The 16,449-nt window shown below is 45.7% G+C and overlaps 1 protein-coding gene across 1 annotated transcript in view; it reads left to right on the top strand.

The window, feature by feature from the left end:
- The window catches only part of CHSY1 (chondroitin sulfate synthase 1), a 76,025-nt gene extending 61,270 nt beyond the window's left edge, over positions 1-14,755 (top strand). The window contains exon 3 of the mRNA XM_014341600.4: positions 11,413-14,755. Coding sequence (XP_014197086.3) covers positions 11,413-13,005 — 1,593 coding nt within the window. The 3' untranslated portion in view covers positions 13,006-14,755. The remainder of the gene's footprint in view (positions 1-11,412) is intronic.
- Positions 14,756-16,449: the final 1,694 nt, after the last annotated feature.

Here is a 16,449-nt window from a genome sequence, read left to right as displayed (position 1 = left end):
CCCCCCTCAGACTTCATATGAACTGGAGATGGCAGACATGGAGTCTTCAGCCTCACAGGGGTCATGCTCAAAACCCAGGGTCCAAACCTGTGGCGTTTAACCCCACCCCACTCAACACTATGTAAATGACAGAAACACTGACAGTTCTGAGTGTAACGCGTGACCCAAAGCTGGGTTGGGACCCCAGGGCTTCTAGAGCAGTTGCTCTTCCTCCGAGGACTCGAGTGGTGGAGCTGGGCTGCGGGAACCCTTGCTCCCCGCCCACAGCGCCACCGTGCTGTCCCCACTCACCAGGCCTCCACTGTCCCAGCGCCGCTGGAGTCTTTAGGCGGTGGTGGGGGTGGTTGGGTTTTTTAAGTAAGACATTTCTTCATTAAATGCTGTACGTTAACACGGCGTTGAATGTCTTTATGTCGAATAAGATTCTACAAAAAGTCAGGTGTGGATGAAAAAATATCCTAGAAGGAAGTGAATCTGTAGGTCATATTTGACCCACAGATATACTTTGGCTTGTATTTCTTTTTTCTCTCTTTTCCTTTTCTCTGTCCCTTTCCCTTTCTCTCTCACTTGAACTGGTTGCCAGCACTTCAGTTAGACTTGACACAGAACAGCTGGATTTCTAGCTTCCCTTTAAACCCGGCTGCAATGGGCCTGTGTGGCATGTCCTGGTCCCCCCCAGCTCCATCCCTTCTGGCTTACATCCACCTTGTCCCTGTACGTTTGTTTTTAATTTTATTTTTTATTTAGTTTGTGCTTTGGCAGTCCCCTAGACTAGAGCTCATATCACCTTCTCATAGAGACATGTTGGGTCACGTGTGACGCTGGTGTGTGGTCCGTGTTGACTGGAGTGGAGAGGGTGCTGAGAGAGCACGGGTGTGGAGGCCAGAGGGCCATACCTGGTGCTGGGTGAGCCGGGTTTAGAAACACCTTGGGAGAGAAGCCTGGTGGCCGCTTCGTGGCAGGCCCGGGCTGGGACTCTTAACGCCACGCTCGCCAGCTCTATCTTGTGTTCGCGCTTGTTTCTTCTTTGTACGTGACATTTGGGCTTTCACTGCCTGGTACAGCGCCTTTCACGGGAGCGTTCAGTAAATATTGAGTGCCGCGTGTGCACAGGACGTTATCTGTTTAAAGACGGTTCTGCATGTATTCATCCTGCATCATGCTGCCACGTCTGCCACTTCATTTTTTTTTTGTAAAGGTGATGCCTGGTGCATTCAACTGATTGCCCCAGATCAGATGTTTGTGAAGGGAAGACATGGGAGTTTAGATAGTTTTCGGACTGCAGATAAGGGTCTCCTACCACAGTCTCTGCTGATGATGTAGACATGGAATGTTCAGTTGCAAAATCTATTGTTTCAGTTTTATCACTTTACTTATAGTCTTATGCAGAAGCCTTAAATTACTAGCAACAGCTTTTGTTTTACTTTGCTAAGCTTAATTCTCAATTATTTTGAAATGAGTCAGGCTTCTCTAAAAGGTGTTTAGGTTTCAGAATTAGTCAGTAACCATTCAGGACTCATTCATAATAATTCTCTTTTCTTTTTTTTTTTTACCACTGAAGTCCCAGCTTAATTTCCATGACAATTTCAGTTTTTAAAACACAAAACGTAATCCTTGAACTTAATTAGATGAAAATTGGCAAAGCCTACACAAAACTAATTAGGAAAGACCTAGTAGGGACAGTGGGATAACCATGTGTCCTGAGTCTGGACAGGCCCCGTTTATGCTGGTGGTCTCGGCCTGATTATTAGCAGACACATTCTTTCATCTCAAAAGGTCCTGCTTGGGACAGTAAGTTACCCGTAGAGCCTACCTGGAAGCATATGAGAATGTAATTTAAATGTTTAAAACTCGTGACTGGCTACCAGCAGTTACGGTCTCTTGACATTTAGACAACGCTTACTTTCTTTGAACCACTTTTCAGGACAAAAGGGTGAGAAAACCACTTCTCTGTAATGAACTGAAACACTGCCTAAGTCCGAATGGGAAGTTGTCGCTCTGTAGCAGTGATGGTCTGTAGCTGAGGCTGAACCGTGTACGTGCTGAAGGGCAGTCATGTAAACAGTTAACAGGAAGAACGAGGACTTAATGAGAATGTTGGCTCTCCTTGCAGAGGACAAGAAGGACATTTGCTAATGAAGACTGTGGAAGGTATTCGTTAACCAGAGATTAGATATGGGTAGTTGATGGTTATTCCCAGCTGGGCTAGAAGTTCCTGGGAATAGCGTGACCTTGGTATTAGCCCCTCTCAGATTCACTGGAGAATGACGCAGAGCCCTGAAACATCTCACAGGAAGGGAGATGGCTTTGCTGGAGTTGAAGGATATGGAGGCACTTTTTATAACAAAGATTAAGGGTTGTTTCATGGACAGTGGAAATTAAATGAAGTCATCAGTGCCACTATAAGCATCTTAAGAAGGTTTCTTTGCTGAGTTTTTTTTAAGCAAGGAATACTCTTGTGATTATTAAATTAACCTGTCTATATTGACTTGTGTTTTCTTCTGCAGTACTTCTTTCTGTTTTATAATATTCTTCTAGGTGATGTGCCAAATTATAGATTATTGAAATACCTTATAATAAAATCCTCTTAAACTTTGAATTTGGTACTATCAAAATATTCTGGAGTTTTGTTTGTTTGTTTGTTTTCTTTTTTGAGATGGAGTCCTGCTCTGTTACCCAGGCTGGAGTGCAGTAGTGCCATCTCGGCTCACTGCAGCCTCTGCTTCCCAGGTTCAAGCGATTCTCCCACCTCACCCTCCCGAGTAGCTGGGACTACAGGCACACACCACCACGCCTGGCTAATTTTTGTAATTTTAATAGAAACAGTGTTTCACCACATTGGCCAGGCTTGTCTCAAACTCCTGACCTCAAGTGATCTGCCTGCCTCGGCCTCCCAAAGTGCTGGGATGACAGGCGTGAGCCACTGGCCCGGCCCAGAATATTCTTTATAACAAAAATGTCATTACTTTATTCCTGGAGTTACTAAAATGAACTGTTAAGAATCTCGTATTTTTAACTAATTTTATAGAAGAGTTGGAGATTAAGTTTCACAGGATAGAAACAGTTAATAGGGACATGTTATTACCCTTTAATGCTTCACATATAGTTTCAGTCAATGAAGATATTGCTGCAGCTTCAGCCATAGCAGGAGTAGGTGGGCAGAAGAATGTCAGAGCTGGGCTTCAGAGGATTTGTGACTCGTTCTGACATGGTCACATAAGATCTTTGAATTCTTTACCTTGACGGATCCTCTGTCTAGTACAATGCAGTCACTTTTTTGTGTTTTTTGTCTGTTTGTTTTGGTTTTTGTTTTGTTTTTTTTTTTGACAGGGTCTTGCACTGTCACCTAGGCTGGAGTGCAGTAGTGCGATCGTGGCTCACTGCAGCCTCAACCTCCCAGGCTCGTGATCCTCCCCGCTCAGCCTCCCGAGTAACTGGGACCACAGGCATGTGCCACCACGTCTGGCTAATTTTTTAATTATTTGTAGAGAGAGGATTTCACCATGTTGCCCAAGCTCATCTTGAATCCCTGGGCTCAAGCAGTCCTCCCGCCTCAGCCCCACAACGTGCTGAGGTTCCAGGTGTGAGCCACCTTGTCCAGCCCAGTCATTTTATAAATGAGAAAACTTGAGACTCGATCAATTCAAGTAGCTTGTCCAAGGTCTTACAGCTTTATTCTTGAAATTGTTATATTCTAAACTTTCTTCCAGAGAAATAGTAGCTTTATTTCTGTTACAAGAAAATTGCAATTTAGTCATGTGACTATACGTTTTATTTATTTATTTTTATTTATTTATTTGAGACAGGGTCTCACTTTGTCACCCAGGCTGGAGTGCAGTGGCACAATCTCGGCTCACTGCAACCTCCACCTCCCAGACTCAATTGATTCTCAGCCTCCGAAGTAGCTGGGACCTCAGGCATGTGCCACCACCCCTAGCTATTTTTTTTTTTTTTTTTTTTTTGGTAGAAACAAGGTTTCACCATGTTGCCCAGACTGGTCTGGAACTCCTGGGATTGCAGGCATGAGCCACCATGCCTGGCCTGACTATACTACTTAAGGGTCAGGGACTTCAACAATTTCCTGTTGAATGCAGGAAATTGCCTGGAGCTCAGTAATTAAATGTTACCTGTGTGTTTCCTACTTAATGGCATTCTGGTGGTGAGCAGTGACGTAGCCCATAATATGAGGGAAAGCAGGAAGATGGTTGGAGATGTAGGTGTTAAACGCTTAATGACCAGCATTTCTCCTTGATGTGCCTAGAGCAGAATGGTTCAGTTTCATCTCACCCACAGCATGCCTCTTAAATACGCATCCTCAAAGAAAAATGAAAGGTAGGAAGTAGGGAAAACCCAAATCACAGCAGAGAAACTGGAAACCTGGTGAGGTTAAAAAAAAAAAAAAAATATTTCGAGGAGAACATTGCAGGGGATCCCAAAGTTCAGTACAAATGGCCGCATTGCCACAGAGGCAAAGATTCCATCCAGAAGCACTGAGATCTCTTGATGTGGTCACATGGGAGGGCTACCTGGGAAGGCGGGGAAGGGGGATGGAGGTTGCTCCGTGGAGGGCGTTCACAGGGAAGGGGGATGGAGGGTGCTCCATGGAGGGCGTTCACAGGGAAGGGGGATGGAGGGTGCTCCGTGGACAGTGTTCACAGGGAAGGGGGATGGAGGGTGGTCCGTGGAGGGTGTTCACAGGGAAGGGGGATGGAGGGTGGTCCGTGGAGGGTGTTCACAGGGAAGGGGGATGGAGGGTGCTCCGTGGACAGTGTTCACAGGGAAGGGGGATGGAGGGTGCTCCGTGGAGGGTGTTCACAGGGAAGGGGGATGGAGGGTGCTCCGTGGAGGGCGTTCACAGGGAAGGGGGATGGAGGGTGCTCCGTGGAGGGCGTTCACAGGGAAGGGGGATGGAGGGTGCTCCGTGGACGGTGTTCACACTCAGAGCAAGGGCTGGCCTGGCGGCCCCATGGCCCTGGAGCCTGGTGGGGCCCGTCAGGGCTTCCCTAAGTTTTCCTTCCTGCTCCATTCAGAAATCACAGATGATGTATGAATTTCTTTCCTAACCTGGCTTTAATATCTCATTGACATTTTTGCTTTGCATTATATTTCACATTTCCTGTTCTTAAAGAGCTCTAAAGACAGCATATTTGATTTCTGCCTCTCCATCTCCCATTCCACACGCTGAGGGTAACAAGAAAATGTTTCCCTACCTCTACACCAAAGCCATTTATGACAAGGCTTTGTACAGAAATTGGCTGAAGGGCACCACCTGAAGCCCATTTGGGCAGGTCTTGGTTAAGGTGGAGGTACTCGTCCTTACCTGTGACAGAGTGTCTGCTCACCTGTTGCTTAAACCCGCATCACCCTCTTTTAGAAAGGGAGAGCTATTTCCTTGACATCAGTTTAGATTTTTTTAAAGATCATTACAGGTATGTGTTCCACCCAGTCTGGCAGGTAGGAACTTCTCTGTCTGAATTGTTTATATACTGTAGCAACATTAATAAATAATAAATTAATAAAAGTAACTCCTCTGGGACAGAGCAGGGGCCACCAGCCAGTCTGGGCATAGACTTGGCTTTAAGTTCACTTTCTCTCAGGTGCTCCCCCCCAAGCATATGTGCATGTGCACCACTCACACACACCTTTTTATCTTACAACAGATTTCTTTTTCATTAAAAAAAGAAAATGGCCGGGCTCGGTGGCTCACCTCTGTAATCCCAGGGCTTTGGGAGGCCGAGGCAAGCAGATTGCTTGAACCCAGGAGTTCAAGACCAGCCTGGGCAACCTGGTGAAACCCCATCTCTACAAAAAAATACAAAAATTAGCTGTATGTGGTGGTGTATGCCTGTAGTTCCAGCTCCCTGGGAGGTGGAGGTTGCAGTGAGCTGAGATCACACCACTGCACTCCAGCCTGGATGACAGAAGGAGACCCTGTCTCAAAAAAAAAAAAAAAAATTTATATATATATGTAACACATTTATTTCAAACTTGTAGAGTTTAGCTGGAAGGTACTTACAGCAACTTTCACTGTAGTTTAAAACCCTCAGTCTGTTTTACAGCTTCTACCAACCTGTTTAGTCAATGCTTTTCTCCATGTTCACCCCCTTAGCACACACACTCTGTGAAAGTAACAACCATAGCAGCTTCTAAAACATTTTGTGAAATGGATTCCTGAAAATGTGTGGGGACGTGTTGTCCTAGTGGGTGTGTGAGAAGTAATCAGTCATGTAGAGGCCTCCCATGGGGGCCCGCCCTCCCTGTGTGGGGTATGGACGGCCAGGAATAAAGTGTGCAGTCATATTTGGTCTAGGGAGTAAAAAAAGGTGACCACTATATCATCTCTCCAGAGTAGTATATATTTTCTCTTTCAATATGCTACTGATTTTTGCGTTTTAAAACACATCCTGGCCAGAGGAGCCCAGCCTTATCCTTGGATGCCGTTTACCGTGTGTAAGATATCGTGTCTGTCCTCATCAGCTGTTTCCTTCTGTATGGATGTCATTCAACAATTTCTCCATACTTGCTCTGTTTAAAGGCCTCACTTGTTATGAATTCGATATATAGAGCACTGAGCTGGACTCTGGAGATGGAGGCAGTGAGCACCCACACCCTCCCCCGTTTGCACGTGTTCCCGCAGCTGCTGCAGGGCTGTCCGTGTGGTGCCTCCTTGCATGGTCATTCTGGCCCATGCGTCTTGTTTCCTGGATCCTGTCATCTTCTTTACAGCTTTCTTTCCTTGCGTTAGAGGAACATATATCCTTCAGGAGCTTCCTGGGAAGGAATGGATGCAAGGTGAAATTGAGTCCTGAGTGTCTGACATCTTTCGCTCTTCTCACTTGATGGATAGTTTGGGAAGAGAATTCTACACTGAGAATAATTTTCCACTCCTCCCACTTTTGAAGGCATTGTTCTTCAGCTCCCAGTGGTGTTATCTGTGTCCGGTGCTGTTTCCATTTCTGATTATTTGTATATGCCCTTTTTCCTCCTCTGTGGAAATTTTTAGATTGCTTTTTCCTGTAGTTTTTATACTGGATACTTTTATACTGTACTTTTTATACTGGATACTTAGAGTTTAACCCAGGCACCTGACTCCCTTAATTCTGGATCCATTTTTTTATATTGTTGTTTTCCCTCCTGTGTGCTTTTTGTTCCTAGAATGAATACTTTTCTCTCCTGTTGTCTGGTTTTTTTTTTTTTATCGTTATGATCTTCTAGGGATTTCTTCAGTTTTATCTTCAAACTCTACTCCTTTGTTTTGCTGTCTTGTGTTTGGTTTCAAGGGTTTTTTCCTCTGATTTTCGTGTTTATCATATTCTGTTTTGGTTGCACTGTCTTCCCTTTGACTATATTGTAGCTTTTTGTTTTTGTTGTTGGGTTTTTCTTCTGTTCACTGCGTTGTTTCTGTTCCACCAAGGGTTTTGCTTTTGTTTTGTTTTATTTTCATCATTCCCATTTGGAACCCTTTTTCAGCTGCCCTGATGATCCTTGACTGTTGATTTTCATTAAGAGTGAAGCATTGAGAAGCTGACCAGGAGCTGTGTAGCAGAGGCTTTTAAAACTAGTGTCTGTGCTGTAATGAACCAGCTTTTTGGTTGATGTTTTTGTTGGCAGACTCTATCTATGGTACTGTTCAGTTGATCCAAAAGACTCTTCCGGTTTCCTGCTTGGGGTGGGGAGTGGGATAAGTTTTCTGGGACGCAAGTGGGATATGAGGGCAGGGTCCTACGTGGGGTGGGAAGTGGGATAAGTTTTCTGGGAGGCAAGTGGGATATGAGGGCAGGGTCCTGCTCAAGTCCCCCAATTTCCATTTCCCCGTTATCAGACTTGCACCTCACCACCTTGTGCTTGGGTGTAATTTCTGGAAAAACTAAACTTCAGAGTTATGTATTTATCAAGGAAGTAAAGCCAGAGGACTAAGATGCAGCATTCAGTCATAACTGTATAAAACAACTGTGGTACATACTCTACTCCTGTAGTGACTTCATAGCTTCCTCCTGTTGCCACTGTGGTGAGCTCAGCTGGTGCAAATATAGGCTTGAAATGCTGGGTGACACTAATCATCCCCGCCTGAACAGTTCATCGCTCCAGAAAATTGCATATTGCAGTCAAGAGCGATCTCTTGCAGTTCTTATATTTTTCATCAGATTTAGTGCAATACTGTGAACCTCGAATAACACCGTGGGACCCATATGAAGTACCACTAACCATGCTGAATGGCTCCCAAGAAACGGAAAAGTCATGACATTACAAGAAAAAGATGAATTGCTTGCTAGGTACTGTAGATTGAGGTCTGCAGCTGCAATGGCCCATCCATTTCAGATACAGACGATTGATCTTGTAAACAGACAATGTAAACTCACAGTATTAATACATACAGTGCTGTAAGTGTATTTACTCTTCCTTCCATGCCATTTTCTTAATAACATTTTCTTTTCTCTAGCTACCTTTATTGTAAGAATGCAGTATATAATTCACACAACATGCAAAAGATGTGTTATTGATTGTTATTGGTAAGACTTCCAGTCAACAGTAGGCTATTAGTAGTTAAGTTTTTTAGGAGTCAGAACTCATACATGGGTTTTTGACTGCGTGAGGAGTCGGCACTCCTAACCCCCACGTCGTTCAAGGATCCACTGTATTTGGGAAGAGAGGAGAAAATCATGTGAGTTCCACCACTCCTGTTTAGCCATAAGTCTCCAATGTGTGTTCTAAGAATACCTCTGTGCTACTGTCTTGAAGCACTGTTGAGGGAGGAACAGAATTCTGCAAGCAGACCCATGGGGAACCTGTGGCATGACCCAGTGGGGCTGGAGAGAGAAGGGTCGGAGATACATGTGGAGATGGAATTGGCAGCACGAGCTTCCTGCAGGGCAAAGAAGGAACAGCACATGCTTCAGACTGTTCTCACCTCACTGTAGAAGGCAGCTTGTAAGGCCAAATTAATGTGTGTTTACACTCTTGGAAATGGAGAGACCTTCCACAAACGATATTATGGTTCTTTGTGTTCATTGTTAACAATTTGGAAATTATGAGCAGATGAAATGGAAGCAATTTATACTTGAAACAAATCCATATAGAATCTCTGCTGGAATTGTCATCTAGCTTTTTATCATACAGCAGACAGTCATGACTGTGCTAGCTCTCAGTTAGGCAGCATGTGGGCTTGTGGGTCTCTGCCGTGGAAGAGCCTGCCTTACCATGAGATCGTCAGGTGCAGTCAGCAGTGGGGTCTGGTGGCCTGCGCAGTTACTTAAGTCACGTTGCAAAGGCTGGCCTTGGTGGAACAGGAAGCATGGCTTCCCAGACCCTGGGAGCATCTTCTGAGGCACCATAGCAGGTCCTTGTAACTGCTGTGTCCCCGAGTGCCCCAACAGGATTGGAAAATGACTATATTTGCTTCAGGGTTTTATAGCCTGCAAATAATCGTTCTCAACCTTTCTTCTGAGTCCCCACATTACATTTGCCACCTTGTAGCCCTGCCGTTTGTACCCAAGAATCAGCCCAGCTAGAAAGTGAACAGTAAGGATGCTTTGGGCAGGAAGTGCATCAGGCTTCTTTTGTTGTGACCCACAGAAGGAGCAAAGTAAAAAGAGAGATAAGTTAGCGTGGTTCATCCAAGCCTTGTGGCAGGGCCTTTAGCTTCATGTTGTTTGTATCTGGCCCGCCCATCAGGGCTTGAAGGAGTCCCAGTGCCAGTCGCTTACTGCCTTCTCCCAGCAAGCCCCAGGTTACTTCTTTGCTTCAGTTTATTTAAAACAAGAGTTTGAGATTTGCTTTCCTGTAGTTGATAGTAAAGTTGATAGTAGGTAGCAGAAAGGGCATGTAAAATTCCATATAAAGTGTGCCCTGTGTGCTGCAGGGGGGTCAGAGTCAGAGTTTCTCCTCCTAGCCTAGGGAGGCCCTGCTTCCTACCCCCACAGAAAACCTCACCACCTTTTCTAATTAATTAGAAAAGTGTGCCACAGTGTGGGAGTGATTTCAGTGCTAAGTCCATGCGTGCACCTGCCATGTGGGGAGCAGAAGCGGTGTGGGAAGGAAAGTTGGAAACAGCGGCGGCGCTTTGGAGGAGCTGTAATTCTGCTCTAATTCTTGCTCTAAGACCGGACTCACGGGTGCCCAGGAGGTAGAGGTCAGCCCTCATCAGACCCCAGCTCTGTGCGGGGCCTGGCAGGCATGCCGGCTCCCTGTTTACTTTTTACCTTATGAGAAAAAGAAGTAAGGTATAAAAGTGCCCATTTATATTTCTCTACTATTACGGTAGTTGCAGTGGCTCAGGAAAAAGTCAGCATATGATTGTCCGGAGGCAAATAAACCAGTCAGCCAGAATGCGTATCATCCCTTACCAAGAGTTAGTATTTAACAATATGAACAAAAAACAACCATGAACTTGAAAGAAACAGGACTAATTTACCAGATACCAACCTCAAATGCTTTCACTGAACATTTTTTGCAAACTATTACTCTGCATTCCAACATGCTTTGTAAAAACGTTCATCTCCTTGCCCAGATGTACTGAGGCACTAGGCACATTCCCTTCCTAACTTGAGGGAACCCATTTTGGCTGATGGCCCGTAAGCTTATGCTCTCCCAAAACCTGCGCCACGGGGCGGAGGCAGAGTTGGTGGAATGGTGAGCCCTGTGCGTCCTGCATGTTTCCCATCTGCCAGCATTTTCTGATCCCCCAGGCACCAAGCCCCGTGCTGGTGCCGGAGACCCCGTGCTGAGCAAGCAGGCCCGCTCCTGCCTCCACAGAAGACCTGGGAGAGGGGTACCTTCCTCGTACACAGGAGGCCAGCAGCGTGAAGAGGGTTTTCAGCGTGTGCTTGCTTCCAGAGACTTCACAGAGCCTTGTTTCATCCCTACAGCATCCTCGCAGGGCCAGGCCGCCTCCTGCCTCTGATAGGCTTTCCTTTCCCTTAGCTCCCTGGAAGCAGGGTACTCCTTCGCTCAGGTTGTTTGCCTGGAGTTCTTCTGGCTCTCAGGAGGAAGTTTATTCCCACAGATAGAAGCTGCAGGGTCTGCTCTTCAGGTCTTCAGCCCGGGACGCATGACTCTGTGGGTCCCTTTCACAGGCGTAGTGGGACGGGGGTGGCTTTATCTTTCAGGCATGCTCCTGTGGTGCACTGTGATCTCAATTTTATATGTTTTCATTATGGGACAACTTTTTCATAATTCTGTTTGCCTGTGAAAGTATACTGGCCAACTTTGGTTATTAACCCTTACTTCCTTAAGCAGTTTCTGTCTGTGAATTCTTCTAACCACATTAGACTGCTGTTGATCGGGCCTTATCTAGGGCCTTTTGTGTGCTGTGGTCCATTCAGAAACATTTCTAATATTTGCATTTTCTTTAGCATGTGCTGGCACTCAATCATACAATACTAAATTTGTGATCTCTTTTTTTTCCCGTAACAGATGCAGCAGCTTTTTTATGAGAATTATGAGCAGAACAAAAAGGGGTACATTAGAGATCTCCATAACAGTAAAATTCACCAAGCTATCACATTACACCCCAACAAAAACCCACCCTACCAGTACAGGCTCCACAGCTACATGCTGAGCCGCAAGATAGCCGAGCTCCGCCATCGCACAATACAGCTGCACCGCGAAATTGTCCTGATGAGCAAATACAGCAACACAGAAATTCATAAAGAGGACCTCCAGCTGGGAATCCCTCCCTCCTTCATGAGGTTTCAGCCCCGCCAGCGAGAGGAGATTCTGGAATGGGAGTTTCTGACTGGAAAATACTTGTATTCGGCAGTTGACGGCCAGCCCCCGCGAAGAGGAATGGACTCCGCCCAGAGGGAAGCCCTGGACGACATTGTCATGCAGGTCATGGAGATGATCAACGCCAACGCCAAGACCAGAGGGCGCGTCATCGACTTCAAGGAGATCCAGTACGGCTACCGCCGGGTGAACCCCATGTATGGGGCTGAGTACATCCTGGACCTGCTGCTTCTGTACAAAAAGCACAAAGGGAAGAAAATGACGGTCCCTGTGAGGAGGCACGCGTATTTACAGCAGACTTTCAGCAAAATCCAGTTTGTGGAGCATGAGGAGCTGGATGCACAGGAGTTGGCCAAGAGGATCAATCAGGAATCTGGATCCTTGTCCTTTCTCTCAAACTCCCTGAAGAAGCTCGTCCCCTTTCAGCTCCCTGGGTCGAAGAGTGAGCACAAAGAACCCAAAGATAAAAAGATAAACATACTGATTCCTTTGTCTGGGCGTTTCGACATGTTTGTGAGATTTATGGGAAACTTTGAGAAGACGTGTCTTATCCCCAATCAGAACGTCAAGCTCGTGGTTCTGCTTTTCAATTCTGACTCCAACCCTGACAAGGCCAAACAAGTTGAACTGATGAGAGATTACCGCGTTAAGTACCCTAAAGCCGACATGCAGATTTTGCCTGTGTCTGGAGAGTTTTCAAGAGCCCTGGCCCTGGAAGTAGGATCCTCCCAGTTTAACAATGAATCTTTGCTCTTCTTCTGCGACGTCGACCTCGTGTTTACTACAGAATTCCTTCAGCGATGTCGAGCAAATACAGTTCTGGGCCAACAAATATATTTTCCAATCATCTTCAGCCAGTATGACCCAAAGATTGTTTATAGTGGGAAAGTTCCCAGTGACAACCATTTTGCCTTTACTCAGAAAACTGGCTTCTGGAGAAACTATGGGTTTGGCATCACGTGTATTTATAAGGGAGATCTTGTCCGAGTGGGTGGCTTTGATGTTTCCATCCAAGGCTGGGGGCTGGAGGATGTGGACCTTTTCAACAAGGTTGTCCAGGCAGGTTTGAAGACGTTTAGGAGCCAGGAAGTAGGAGTAGTCCACGTCCACCATCCTGTCTTTTGTGATCCCAATCTTGACCCCAAACAGTACAAAATGTGCTTGGGGTCCAAAGCATCGACCTATGGGTCCACACAGCAGCTGGCTGAGATGTGGCTGGAAAAAAATGATCCAAGTTACAGTAAAAGCAGCAATAATAATGGCTCAGTGAGGACAGCCTAATGCCCAGCTTTGCTGGAAAAGACGTTTTTAATTATCTAATTTATTTTTCAAAAATTTTTTGTATGATCAGTTTTTGAAGTCCGTATACAAGGATATATTTTACAAGTGGTTTTCTTACATAGGACTCCTTTAAGATTGAGCTTTCTGAACAAGAATGTGATCAATGTTTGCCTTTGAACACATCTTCTTGCTGAACATTATGTAGCAGACCTGCTTAACTTTGACTTGAAATGTACCTGATGAACAAAACTTTTTTAAAAAAATGTTTTCTTTTGAGACCCTTTGCTCCAGTCCTATGGCAGAAAACGTGAACATTCCTGCAAAGTATTATTGTAACAAAACACTGTAACTCTGGTAAATGTTCTGTTGTGATTGTTAACATTCCACAGATTCTACCTTTTGTGTTTTGTTTTTTTTTTTTTACAATTGTTTTAAAGCCATTTCATGTTCCAGTTGTAAGATAAGGAAATGTGATAATAGCTGTTTCATCATTGTCTTCAGGAGAGCTTTCCAGAGTTGATCATTTCCCCTCAATGGTACTCTGCTCAGCATGGCCACGTAGGTTTTTTGTTTGTTTTGTTTTGTTCTTTTTTTGAGACGGAGTCTCACTCTGTTACCCAGGCTGGAATGCAGTGGCACAATCTTGGCTCACTTTAACCTCCACTTCCCTGGTTCAAGCAATTCCCCTGCCTTTGCCTCCCGAGTAGCTGGGCTTACAGGCACACACCACCACGCCCAGCTAGTTTTTTTGTATTTTTAGTAGAGACGGGGTTTCACCATGTTGTCCGTACTGGTCACGAACTCCTGACCTCAGGCGGTCCACCCACCTGCGCCTCCCAAAGTGCTAGGGGTGGGCCACCAAGCCCAGCTGGCCACGTAGGTTTTAAAGCAAGGGGCGTGAAGAAGGCACAGTGAGGGATGTGGCTGTTCTCATGGTAGTTCATTCGGCCTAAATAGACCTGGCATTAAATTTCAAGAAGGATTTGGCATTTTCTCTTCCTGACCCTTCTCTTTAAAGGGTAAAATATTAATGTTTAGAATGAGAAAGATGAATTATTACAATAAATCTGATGTACACAGACTGAAACACACACACACACACACACCCTAATCAAAACGTGGGGGAAAAATGTATTTAGTTTTGTTCCTTCCATCCTGTCTGTGTTATGTGGGTGGAGATGGTTTTCATTCTTTCATTACTGTTTTGTTTTATCCTTTGTATCTGAAATACCTTTAATTTATTTAATATCTGTTGTTCAGAGCTCTGCCATTTCTTGAGTACCTGTTAGTATTATTTATGTGTATTGGGAGTGTGTTTAGTCTGTTTTATTTGCAGTAAACCGATCTCCAAAGATTTCCTTTTGGAAACGCTTTTTCCCCTCCTTAATTTTTATATTCCTTACTGTTTTACTAAATATTAAGTGTTCTTTGACAATTTTGGTGCTCATGTGTTTTGGGGACAAAAGTGAAATGAATCTGTCATTATACCAGAAAGTTAGTTTTTTAAATTCTCAGATCAAACGTGCCTTAATAAATTTGTTTTCATTTAGATTTCAAACAGTGATAGACTTGCCATTTTAATACACGTCATTGGAGGGCTGCGTATTTGTAAATAGCCTGATGCTCATTTGGAAAAATAAACCAGTGAACAATATTTTTCTATTGTACTTTTCAGAACCATTTTGTCTCATTATTCCTGTTTTAGCTGAAGAATTGTATTACATTTGGAGAGTAAAAAACTTAAACACGATTCATAAAGTTTTTCAAGTTATTTGAGGGAAATGCTTCTGTGGACCGCAGTTTGGGAGTGAAACGAAACCCGGTTTCAAGTGCTTCCTTCCGTTTTTTCCTCAAATGAGCTCATCCTTGTTCCTCGTCAACTCGCTGACCCCACGTTCTTCAAAACAAAGGTCTTCAAACCGGGCCCGGGCCCCGTCTGGCTCCTGGATAGAAATGTCCCCTCCTAGGCCCCATAGAATCTGCATTTTAACAAGTGCCCGGCGTGGGGCTGTGGCACAACTTGGGGTTCCAGGATCAATCTAGTTAGAGGATAAATCAACACAGTTGCAATATAACCCAAGAGTCAAAAGAAGTGAGATCTTTGATGCCAAGGTAGCAAGCTCATGTGGGCAAGCATTGCCCCTGGGTAGGTATATTTACAGTGTAATGACAGTTAAGTCCCAGCATAATGACATTGCGCTCACAGCAAGAATTGCCGTAATTCAGCCTAATTGCCATTTACTCTGTGGGAGTGTTTAGTTTTTTCTTGGAGAAAAAAGCAGAGACATTTTTATTCTTTGGTAAGGAAGAGCATAATATGCATCTTCATGACAAAGTATTATAAATGCTTTCCTATTTACCATAGTGACAAACTGGGGAATTGGGACGTGGTGTGAGTGACACGTTTGAGTGTGCATCCAGCATTTCAGTGACCCTTGGTGAAACCTGCCATTTCCTTCCCTGCTCCCACTCCTGATCAGGTCTGTGCCTCTTCCTGATAGCAGTGTTGGTGTTCATGGAAGTACTGCCTCCCTTCCAGGCTCCATTTCCAGAAACGCGGCCGGATCCCTCCTCTAGCTCCCCGCCCTGGCAGTGGCGTGTCTGCCCTCCGCGTGCTGGCCTCCAGGTTCCACTCTCCTCCGTCACCTGGTGCTGTTCTTTTGCCCAGAGGGTGGACTCGGCAGTTCCACGGGCACCCGGGCCCTCCTCAGCCTGGCTGCTGTCCCTGCGTCTATCATCCCCCATTCCACAGGGCACCTCCTCCAGCCGCTGCGCCCCAAGTCATGGGGGCATCTGTGTCTGCGGCCCTGCCACACACTTTCCCTCCATCTGGACAACCTGACTGTTTCCCAGGACGCAGCTGAAACACGCCACTGTCCACTTCGCTGCCACCCTGGACCCTTCTGTGGGATGTGACACAGCTGGGCCTCCTCCTGTGACCATGTGGCAGTATCTGTCTCACTAGAGCCCCTCAAGGAGGCCTGGGGCTCTTGTTCCTGCCCGTCCCCTGGCGTGTTGGGAACCACACTGCCCTACTCCCTCCAGCGCCGTCTCCACATGTGCCTCCTGCCAAAGGCGTGCCCTCCCATCCTCCGCACTGAGTACTCCTGCCAGTGCACAGGCTGAGACCTGCAGCCCCTGCTGGGCCTGGAACTAATCCCTTCCCCCTGAATCTCTGGGGGCTTCCTGCTTAGCCCTTCCACTGTGGCTTCCTGCTCTGTGACTCCTGTGGACAGTAGGTTAAAATCGTGGCGTGTGATATGGCCGAAGAAGGGGAGAAGGGCACAACCACAAAAGCATGACGGGGAATCTCCCTCCTTCTTCCCAGCACTAGCTCAGGACTTCCCACAAACAGCCACCAAGTTTGTCCTGGCCAGGAAGGCAGAGCTGTGTGCATAGATGCATAGACAACATTTTTGAACTTTGCACACAAATGAGGGAATT

This window comes from Pan paniscus, chromosome 16 (assembly GCF_029289425.2).
Source record: "Pan paniscus chromosome 16, NHGRI_mPanPan1-v2.0_pri, whole genome shotgun sequence".
NCBI classification, from domain to species: Eukaryota; Metazoa; Chordata; class Mammalia; order Primates; family Hominidae; genus Pan; species Pan paniscus.
This window is presented reverse-complemented; position numbering and strand designations above follow the sequence as displayed.